Source organism: Lactuca serriola, chromosome 7 (genome assembly GCF_051521515.1).
Source record: "Lactuca serriola cultivar US96UC23 chromosome 7, Lser_US96UC23_V15, whole genome shotgun sequence".
Taxonomy (NCBI): domain Eukaryota; kingdom Viridiplantae; phylum Streptophyta; class Magnoliopsida; order Asterales; family Asteraceae; genus Lactuca; species Lactuca serriola.
In genome coordinates, this window is record NC_136414.1 from 74,456,407 (window position 1) to 74,467,917 (window position 11,511).

General features: G+C 38.5%; 1 protein-coding gene across 1 annotated transcript; it reads left to right on the forward strand.

The window, feature by feature from the left end:
• Positions 1 to 231: 231 nt before the first annotated feature.
• Positions 232 to 2,708, forward strand: LOC145063280 (protein FLX-like 4). Its single transcript, XM_079010869.1, has 5 exons — positions 232 to 381; positions 964 to 1,349; positions 1,427 to 1,668; positions 1,783 to 1,922; positions 2,252 to 2,708. The coding sequence occupies exons 2-5, from the start codon at positions 1,026 to 1,028 to the stop codon at positions 2,566 to 2,568; spliced, it is 1,023 nt and encodes a 340-aa protein (XP_078866995.1). The 5' UTR covers positions 232 to 381; positions 964 to 1,025; the 3' UTR covers positions 2,569 to 2,708.
• The last annotated feature ends 8,803 nt before the right edge of the window (positions 2,709 to 11,511 follow it).

Consider the following 11,511-nt stretch of genomic DNA (forward strand, 5'->3'; position numbering starts at 1 on the left):
ATTTTTTTATGTTTGGTTCGATTCCATAGCTCGTCCCTAGCCTAAGAAAGTCTCCCAAAAATATCAAATGCACGTTTGAATTTTCCAATAATACGTCAGCAAAAAGTTTACATTTATTTTACAAAATACATAAGTTATGTGCCAACTTTGTAATCCTTACAAAGTTTGGGGGAATATATGAATTTACAGAAACATACACGCAGAAATCCATACCTGCCTCCCTCGTATACTATCGTTTTTCAAAGCGGTCTCTTCTCCACTCCTCCCTTGCCTGGTTGCTCCAACCGACCGGCGATCACCGATTCCGTTGCCAACCGATCTTCCGGGGACGTCCAATTTCCTTTGCCCGCCCGTCTGCCGATCTTTTACTTCCGGTGAAAGGTAATTTACAGTCTTTTACACGTCAACATCTACGTAAAAGATGGGTTTTTGGTAATTTGATCTGTTTAAAGGTTTAATTTTTGCGTTAATTTGATCGTTTTGCTATTTTTCGACTCCTTAGCTCATCTGAACTTTAAATTCAAATGTTGAAACCCTAGTTATTGGGAGCCTAAATTGGATTGTCGATTGTTCGCTTTAACTAGCTCAAGTTGGCTCATTCACACGATTAGGGATTGTTTTATTTGATTCCGAGAAAAGAATTATATAGAATTGGTTCTTGATGACAGAATTCTGTGGACAAACATTAATCGTTCTACAAAATTGTAATTTTGTAATTGGTCTCACGATAATGTCGACTTAGTACTAAATCATATACACATTATTATCACTACTATTCGTGTTGTTTTTTCAAAAACTGAATCCCTGGTTTTTTGCAATCAAAATCGGATTCTTGATTGCTCTCTCTTTCTAGCAATAGTTGCTTCATTCATGTAATTAGGGAAAGATGTTTTTTTATGAAAGTCATGATCTTCTTTTAGTAACCATTCAATCATAATCATATCCATGGTGCTCTTCTTGCAGAAAACATCTTGTCTCTCAAATCAAAATTGATCACTAGATTTTTAACATTTTGACCTAAAAAGATGAGTTCAAGAGGACATGGACCACCTTATGGAGGGAGGTCAACCACTGAAACACCTGGGATGATGCGCCATGGACATGGTTCATACTCCTTGAGCCACACCATAGATCCACTGCCACACCACCACCACCCTGAGCGTGGTGGTGGTGGTGGAGGAGACAACAAACTGGTGGCTCAGTCATCTGAAATAGAAAGACTTGCTGGAGACAACAAAAGACTTGCAACTACTCATTTGGCTTTACACCAAGATTTAGTTGCCACTCAACAAGAAATACAAAAACTTAGGGCCCACATTGGAAGCATCCAGACTGAAAGTGACATTCAGGTTTGTATTTTGCTTATAACAGTGAAAGTTGCTTTGTGTTTTAGATGATATTGATGTAATTTTGTATATTTTTTAAGGTTCGTATTTTGTTGGAGAAAATTGCAAAAATGGAAGTTCATATAAGGGCTGGTGAGGATGTGAAGAAGGATCTTCAGAAGGCTCATAATGAGGCTAGGGCTTTGGTGGCAACTAGACAGGAGTTGATTGGTCAAATTGAACAGGTCACTAAAGAATTTGAAAAAGTCCATGCTGACGTGGACAAACTTCCAGAAATGCAAGGTGAACTTGATGGATTGAGGCTTGAACACCAGAAGTTAAGGTTAGTCAACTTTACATGATGGACAAAAGTCGGTTGAATTTTCTAAAACTAGAAAATGTATTTATATATATTTTTTTATTATAATCTTATTTGGATTTTAATCGACTCTTAAAGGTCAACATTTGAGCATGAAAAAAGAAAAAACACAGAAAAAGTGGCACAAATGGAAATTATGGAGAAAGACCTTGTGAGGATGGCAAGAGAGGTGGAAAAATTACGAGCCGAGGTTTTGAACGCCGATAAAATCCCACATGGTATTTATTCCTATTTTACCCTTTCAAGAAACTTTCTAGCGCTATTTTTGACAATGAGCATCCGAAGGGCATTCACGTCATTTTCACACACAAGAGGCCGAGAACAAGTCCTTGTCACACCTACCTTTTTTATCATGACAAAAAGTTGCAACTTTTGTCTTGTCCCGGTGACTACAACTTGTTCTGTCATGTCATGTCATGTTCTACACAGTGCATACCAAACACAAACACAAAACACAGTACAACTTTTTCTGTCATGTCATGTCATGTCATTTATACTTTTATATGGTGCAAAAAACTAATATTAATGTTTATGATGTGTGCAACAGCAAATGTGTATGGTGGGCCCTACATAAACCCGGAGTTATACCCTCCGCCGCCTCGTATGCATAATGGCGGCTATGTTGATGGGTATGGAAACCATCATCATCATGTCCCGATTGGTGGTGGTGTTGTTGGCGAGGGAATGATTCCTTATGGTGGAGTTCATCATGGACCAGTTGGTCCTGGTCCAGGTGGCTATCCACAATGGGGGGGACCACAGATGGTCCCCTATGGTGGAGTCCACCATGGACCAGCTGGTCCAGGTGGTGGCAATCCACAATGGAAAGGACCACCATATGATAACTCTTATTCTAGGACTTGAATATGTGATTTCTCATTTTGTGCTATATGCAAATTTCACCCCCTCCCCCTATTAGGTATAATTATAGTTTTATAGAAGGTTTAGATTTTATAGAATCTTTGTTTGATTCTAAATTGTTGATATGAGTCATTGTTATTTCATCTTACCAAAGTGTTAGTTTTGGTTATTACTCTAATTGTTAGTTTTTAGAAGTACATTATCGTTGTCATTTATGATTGGTTCTTTTTATAAAACTGTCAAAGAGGAGATGAGAGCAAAGTAGTCATTTAGCATAGAAGGTTGCACTTTTGACATGCTACATGACAAACATTACTAACACTTACGCTTTAATTATTTCTAATACAAACCTCAAACTTTCTTGTATGTATGTATAATTGCTCCGGATAGTAGCTTTTGCAACACTTTCAACTAAAATAATTTTCATAATACGATTTTTAAACGAAATCACAAAAATTGAAAGAAAAAAAAAAAAACACGAACAATTAGGACTTTTTAGCTATTGTTATTTTAAAAAGGACATCATTCCTCTCGATGAATGAGGATCGGATGGCTAGATTTGTCCAGGATCGGTGTATACTTTTTGTGTACGATACTTTTCAATTTTTAAAAATTTATTTATTAATTTGTAAAAGTTGTCTATTGTGTGTTTTATGATTTATATAAATAATCATTTTCTTAGTTAAAAGCAAAGTTGTGAAGATCGGGATCCTACCTAGGATCATTTTTGGGTTTGCAAGATCGGGATCGAGATTCTAAGATCCCACAAAATAAAATATAATTTTAATTTATAATATTTAATCATGAAAAATATTTCAAACATTTAATTTTTCGTTCAAAAGTTATAAAAACTTCAAAATATTAGTCATAAGTCACAATAAAAAATGATAAATGATAGATTGGTAAAGGGTAAAAGACATAAAATGGTAAAAAAATTCATTTGCAAACAAAAAGAAAAAAAAAATCAAGGGAAGGTAGGATCGGATCGGATCTCGATCCTACGATCCTACCTGTGATCCTACCCCAAATACGATCTTTTTACGATCTGAATCGTTTTTATACCTAGGATCGTACGATCCTATGATCAGAATCGCGATTTTGACAACCATGATTAAAAGTATAAGTTCCATTACAAGAAGTACAAGCCATTAAAACAAGATAACATTAACAATAAGAGAATCGCCTTACTTTATTAGTTATTATCAGAAAAGATGAAAGCAAATTAACAACAAAATCCAAGTTTAGATTCAACTAACAACTCCTAATAAATAATTATTGGATAAGTGAGTAGACAAACTTCATATCAAGGATTCCCAAGATATATATAATATTATATAACCCTTACAATTACCAAATGAATATTATATAACCCTTACAATTACCAAAATACTGAACATTAATTTCCCTGTTGCTTTATAGATAATATGAGGCAAATTTTCACCATAAAGCATGTGTACTTGGTGCTTTGGTGTGTTACATTCAACCTTGATGTCTAGGGGAGTTAATGTTCATTACCAAAATAATGAACATTATATAACCCTTACGATTACCAAAACAAAGAACATCAACTTCCCTGTTGCTTTATAGATAATATTAGGCAAAAATTCACCATAAGGCATGTGTACCTTAGTGGTTTGGTGTGTTACATTCAAACATTGATGTTGAACCTTAGCATATCGATTTTTTTAGGGATAATGACTTAAAAATATAATATACTTTTTGATTTGTATACATTAGGTCACTAGTTTTTTTATATACATTTGACCATTAAACTTGTTTTTTGTCCACATTCAGTCTTTATAACCGACTACTTCAGGTTAACCCGAGAAAAATGACTTAACACGGTAATATATTTTTAAGTATGTACATATTTAGTCTTTAATGTTTTTTTTATACATTTAGTCTTTATGACCGGTTTCTTCGGATTTTGCTCACAACAGCCTACGTGGGATAGTCATGAAAGAGGTGTTCTCATACATAGCTCGCCTTTCACTTATATTAGTAACCTAATTCACGAGTTAATCAAATGATATTGATGCCCTAGTTTTCTCCAAGCAGAAGATGTCTTCTGCTCCAGTTTCATATAGGGGTGTTGAACGAGTAATTTTTTCGGGTTTCGGGTAATTCGGGTTTTTCATGTTAGAAAAATTACTCGTTACCCTACCCAAACTAAATTCGGGTCATTCGTGTTTGGGTAATTCGGGTATCGGGTCGGGTTTGGGTAATTCGGGTATTACCCGAAATATATGATTTTTTTTTGAATTTCACCTAAAAATAAGTTTAATGAAATAAATACGTCGTGCTTTATTAGTCTTGTTTATATAAACAAACGAGACATAAACGAAGTTACTCAAGCTTTGAACATTGAGATTTTCTACTCAATAATACATGCGATATCAAGTAATTTTTTAACGACTTAATCTAATCTAATAAGATGTTAAAAAAACAAATACCTAAAGATCTTAATTTAAAAGTTTAAAATGTTTAAGATAAATGTAGTCATAAGTTTTGTCATGTTCTAAAGTTTCGTCAAGATAATGAGTTTGTTAGTTGTAATAAAAACTATAATCAAGAAAACAGTTAAATTTTAAAGAACGTGATGATATATAAAAATTACTTTTAATATTAAAGGCACCTCTGGACGTCTACTTCAACTTCAAGCCGGGGGACCATGGATCAAGATTTATGGTTCCCATTCGATTTTCAACTTCGCAGTCTGCTACTATTAGAGGGATATGGATTTCTTTCCCCTAGATATCGATTTATCGGGAGTGCTACTCTTTCCATCAAAGCAATCACACCCTTAATTCACACTCATTCTGCTCCACTCACACCCGAAAGAAAGCTAGCTCATCTCTCAGACTGGATCCGGTCGTAGAGACTGATTGATCGGTCACCAACCTGCAAGACCAAGAATTTGAAGAAAGATCTCTGCTTAGGCTTAAAATCTCGTTAGTGTCGGATTGTCATAATAAATATATTTATGTTTTACAATAATGATAGTTAGTTTAAGCGTGATCAAATACCTGTTATATAGTACAAGCTCTACAAAAAAAATGAATTTTTAAAATAATTTGGGTAATTCGGATATACCCGAAACCCAAAAAATATACCCTTTACCCGACCCGAAAATTTTTCGGGTAACCCGATTACCCGGAAAAATTTACCCGATACCCGATTTACCCGACCCGTTTTACCCGATACCCAAAAAAATCGGGCGGGTAATTCGGGTATCGGGTATTTTCGACAGGGCTAGTTTCATCTATCTCCATAGGAGACAACGAGACTCTTTGCCTTGGAAGTGCAAATTCGAGTTGGGAGGAAGCAATCACAAAGAATCTCGTTGTTTGCTATGGAGATAGATAAGACTTTTTGCCAATGTGTTCTTTTGTTTTGGAAGTGCAAATTCGAGTTTGGAGAAAACAATCACAAAGAATAGCTAAGTTGGTATGGAAGAACTGCTGCGCCGCGGGAAATCCTTCTCTATACAAGTTCTCAGACGAGGTTTTTGAACAGAACTTCGATAGGCGATCGAGTTGTCTGCTATGGAGATAGATCAAATTGAAGTCGAAACATCTTCTGCTTGGAGAAAACTAGGACACCAACATTATTTGACCGATTCATGAACTAGGTTATTGATATAAGTGAAGGACGAGCCACATATGAGAACACATATGTAATGATTGTCACACGTACAATGTCGTGGGAAAAATATAAAGAAACCGGTAATTAGGACTAAATTAGTACAAAAACAATAAGGACTAAATGGGTACAAACTGTAAATTATATTACCTATTAAGTCATTTTTCTGGCTTAACCTGGAGTACCCGGTTATAATGACTTGATGTGGACAAAAAAACGAGTTAAATGGTTATATATGGACCAAAAAAGCTTAGTGACCAAATGTGTACAGATCAAAAAGTATATCATCCTTTTAAGCAATTATCCTTTTTTTATTACTTTTCTGTGGGTCATAAAACCCGCCCAACTTCAACTTCAAACCCAAGTCAGCCCCACCTAAGTCAAAACCAACCCATCCAAGATTCTAATTCAAATATGGCCCTAAATTTTCTTTTTAGTAATTTAGCCCCGTTCTTTTTTTTACGATTTTTGGATGACAACAAATTATCATATATTAAGATTCTTTTTTTCGATTCAATGGGCCTATTCGAAAACAATGAGCTTTGTGTAATGCAATTATACTCTTGTCGCACCTTGTGGGTTGCAAACCCTAGTTTACATATCAAATAGGTAATACAAAGTTAGAAGAAGGAACATGTTTCCCAATTTAGCAATTCCAATCTCATCCAATACAACCACTCTTCGCTAACTCCTTATGCTCTTACTTTCTCCAATATTTTCGAATAGTGCTATACACCTCTTTATATACAAGAGGTATCCTTCTCATAATTGGGATATCTCAGAGACAACAGAAGTTGACGCTCTCGATTCATTTCCCTAATCACCTGAACCCATCAACTGGCACCTAACCCGCCTATATCCAAAGAAAATAGACTCTTGATCTCATCCCAAGGAAACCATACAACAAGGATCCTCTAGTGCATTCCCACACTGCCATACTGACGCCAACAACCGCAGCCATCTAGCCCCATGTTGGGTCTACATCCCAACACTAAAATTCACACGTCTGCTCCCTCTTTCCCCCAAACACGAAAATCTGGAAAGATATGGCCTCTGGCACAGATGGTGACATTCCAATCCATCTGTCAATCACTCTGCCTCCGACTGCAATCCTTGAGCCAATCAGAATCACCCTTCTTGAGTCTCGCTACTCCACTGGCACTACCATCGAGCACCTCGAGACCTCCAAATTAACTAACTCACATAGGTCTGCACTATTCCAACCCAAACAAATATGGCCACTAAAGCCCAAAAAAATCACCAGACTCAACCTTAGCCTTAACAACCATAACCAAAAGATCGACATATACAAAAACACTATCATGAATCATGGTACCAACCATGTCATCTACCCCCAACTAGCTCCTTAAAATCCTCGTAACTTGCCTTGATTCGAGTATGGATCATGTACTTCTAGTAGCACAGGCCTAATACTACCTTCCACACTTATCCATACTTTCCTCAAGAATCATCCCGGGTCCTTTAAGATATCAACTCATAATAATACTCCCAACATCCAATAAACGGTGTAGAAACCACTCTAAAGCACTTCCTAGGCTCTCCTAGGATCCCCACCTCACCCTGTCATCAGCTGCTGAAGAAACCCTATTAATGTCAGCTAACCACTTCATGAATACAATTACATGCAAAAAAAACTTAAATAATCTTTCGACTAAAAGACTCAACTGTACAACGGCTAGAGTTAGACAAAAGTTGCGCAATAGGACCAAATCCTTCACTTTAAGATTATTTAACCTTCATAGCATGTAATTTTAAGATATTCATTTAATACTTAACTCGCATCAATATGATTCCTACAAGCCACATAGCAAACAACATTCGAGTAGTGGAGTCGACTGGCACTAAGACACAATAAAAAATAAGCAAATCCTTATACAAAATTCCCGACCACCAGGCCCAACCATTTAGGATACATATTCATCCTGAATCAACTCTCTCAATAGTAGCTAATCATTCCTCACATTGGTCTTCTATGAACTTTACTCACTCATGAAACTTTCACCAACCCTGCAACCACTCGTACATTCTAATCATACATAAATTTGTATCCCATAGACAGCCGAATACTTGATTCTATAAAACCTTATTTATGTACAACTATGATGCACACACTAAGCAACTACAATAATGATGTCAATTTCATCTAGCATACAAGATATTCAACTAGGTTATCAGGCATCATACATCAGGAAATTCTATCATGCAATTCCTAAAGATCCTTAGCTTACAACTAGCATGCAGTTCTATCATAAGTATCATGTGTAACTTCGACCCACTTTTACTGGAAGGTAACTCACCTCAATGTCGTGAAGTAGTTGAGTTGTCCTCAGCTCTGGGATCAACTCCTCTCAAACCCCTACACATAACAATCTTCTTTAATTACCCTTTCATACTTATAACCCTTTTAAGGGTCAACTCTGGTCAAAGGTCAAATTCAAAGGTCAACACTCTGGTCAAAGTCAACCTTCTGGTCCAAGTCAATCTTTTGGTTTACTTACCTCGGCGAGTTGGTCCATCAACTCATTAAGTTTCGGGGTCTATAAAACTCTCGTGTCTCGATCCTACTCGTCGATTTCTTCCACAAACTTGTTGAGTTCCCCTCCATACAAGTCAGGGCATTTCACTCACAACTCGCAGAGTTCATCCTTGAACTCGTCGAGTTCCTCTTCATATCAGTTGGGACAGTTTACTCTCAACACACCGAGTCTATCCTTGAACTCGTCGAGTTCCTCTACATATTAGTCGGGACATTTTTCTCTTAACTCGTCGAGTTCATCCTTAGACTCGTTGAGTTCTTTGATCTTCAAATCCATAAACACGTCCAACTCGCTGATTCATCTTCTAGACTCAACGAGTTTGCTCAGTAACAGGAAAGGTTGGGGGACCACGACCCAACTCGTTGAGTCGTATGAACGACTCGTCGAGTCCCCCAAAGTCTAAATTTGTTCAGACGTTTCTAGTCGGGTTCAAGGCTTCCAAACCATAGATCTGGCCTCTTAAGGTCGATATAACACGTAAAGTTACAAACTTTACGTTCATGATTGAGTTATTTAGCTCAAAAAGCCCTAAAAAGTGATTCATATGATGCATGGGACTCCAATGGCCATAAAGTTGGCACCTTTATGCCATGGAGTCCCTTAAAGACTCTGGATCTGAAGTTATAACCCCAAACCATGCTTGCATCCATGAATGGTTCCATAATATGCTCCAAATGGCCTTAAACTACCCAAAAAAAAGATGTAGTATATGAATAGTCAAGGTATAGACTTTATACCTCAAATGAGTCGGGAATGCAACACAAACTCTGGATCTACTTGCTTCCTCTAGAACCCCCAAACTTCCTCTTCCTCCTCAAGCTTCAAAATCACCAAAAACACACAAAAATGGCTCAAGAACACTCAAAATGGATTAGGGTTTCGTGACTAAGATTTGGAGGTGATGGAGGTTGTAGTTGAGGCCAGTTAAAGTGTTTAAATAGGGTGCAAACCCTGAAAATTAGGGTTTCACTCTGGCAGCCCTACTCGTCGTGTCGAGGCTCTCAACTCGTCGAGTAGAATTCAAGTCCCGCATCCAATAATTCTATTCCTACTCGATGAGTTTGGGGCCTCTAACTCGTCGAGTCCCCTTGCAAAAATGAGTAATTCATATTTAAAATACATACCAGTAATCGGGTGTTACAAATCTCCCCCACTTATTTTAGACTTCGTCGTCGAAGTCTGATGCATCTGAGAATAGCTCGGGGTAGTGCTCCCTCGTCTTGTCCTCCGGATCCCAAGTCCACTCTGAGCCCTTGCAGTGTTGCCACTACACCTTCACTAACTCAACCTTCTTGTTCCTAAGATCCTTCGTCTTCTTGTCGAGGATGACTACTAACCGCTCGATGTAGTTCAGGCTGTCGTCCACCTAAATATCCTCTAGAGGTACCTCCGTGGAGTCATCTACCAGACACTTCCGCAGTTGGGAGACATGAAAAGTACTGTGGATCTGACTAAGCTCGGTTGGCAGATCCAGCCTATACGCCACCTTGCCCACCTGGGTTACAGCTCTGAAAGGACCAATGTACCTGGGGCCCAATTTCCCCCGCTTCCTGAACCGGATGACACCTTTCCAAGGTGACACCTACAGGAGAACCATATCCCCGACCTGGAACTCCAGCTTCGAACAGCGCTTGTCAACATAACTTTTATGCCGACTCTGAGCAGTTTGAAGCCTGCTCCGGACCTGATGGAGCCTCTCCATCATCTTGAGTACCACTTCAGTACTCTCCATGACCCTCTGTCCAACCTCACTCCATTATATCGGAGTTCTGCACTTCCTTCTGTACAACATCTCGAAGGGAGGATGGTCGATACTCGTGTGGTAACTATTATTATAGGAAAACTCTACCAAGGGAAGGTAGGTATCCCACCTACCACCAAAGTCTAAAACACATGCCCACAGCATATCCTCCAAATTCTAGATGGTCCGCTCGCTCTGACCATTCGTCTACAGGTGAAAAGTTGTGCTAAAGTGCAGACGAGTACCGAACTCGTCATGAAATTTCTTCCAGAATCTGGAAGTAAATCGCACGTCTCGATCATAAATCATAGAAACTGGAACTCCATTTCGATCTACTACCTCTAGGCTGTAAATGTCGGCCAACTTCTCGGCTGAAATGATCTCCCGGATCGGTATGAAGTGGGCACTCTTGGTTAACCGATCCACGATGTCCCAAACCGAATCCACTCCCCATGTGGCCCTGGGAAGCTTCGTGGTGAAATCCATAGTAATATCCTCCCACTTCTACACAGGATTGTCCAACGGTTGCGTCTTACCATGACGCCTCTGGTGCTCTGCCTTGAACTTCCTACAGGTCAGACATCTCTCGACGTACCAGGCTATATCCCACTTCATGCAAGGCCACTAGTAATCAAGGTGAAGATCTTTGTACATCTTCATCGCCCTGGGATGGATGGAGAATCTGGATTTATGAGCCTTATCCATCAAAATCTGTCATGCTTCACCCCCGTACGGAACCCAAACCCTCCCATGTAGGGTCAGCAGCCCACGGCTGTCATAATCAAACGTGGCCATCTGGAATATGATCCGCTCACACTTTCGCGCTCCACCGTCATACCCTCTGATGGGTTTTATACAAACAATCATATGTGTGCATGCAACCCTAGAGTTGGATCTATGTTATCACTATTAGTTATACAACATTATGAACACTTGAAGAACCCTAAAAGGCTTCTAGGAATTTCAAAATCCACAAGGAAAGATGAAATACATACCTCTTGTTGT

Bases quoted from the DNA above. Each gene is read 5' to 3' on its own strand.
- LOC145063280 (XM_079010869.1), top strand. From the start codon at position 1,026: ATGAGTTCAAGAGGACATGGACCACCTTATGGAGGGAGGTCAACCACT. The intron at 1,669-1,782 runs GTTAGTCAACTT...CGACTCTTAAAG, and splicing joins CTTGAACACCAGAAGTTAAG to GTCAACATTTGAGCATGAAA. The intron at 1,923-2,251 runs GTATTTATTCCT...TGTGTGCAACAG, and splicing joins CGCCGATAAAATCCCACATG to CAAATGTGTATGGTGGGCCC.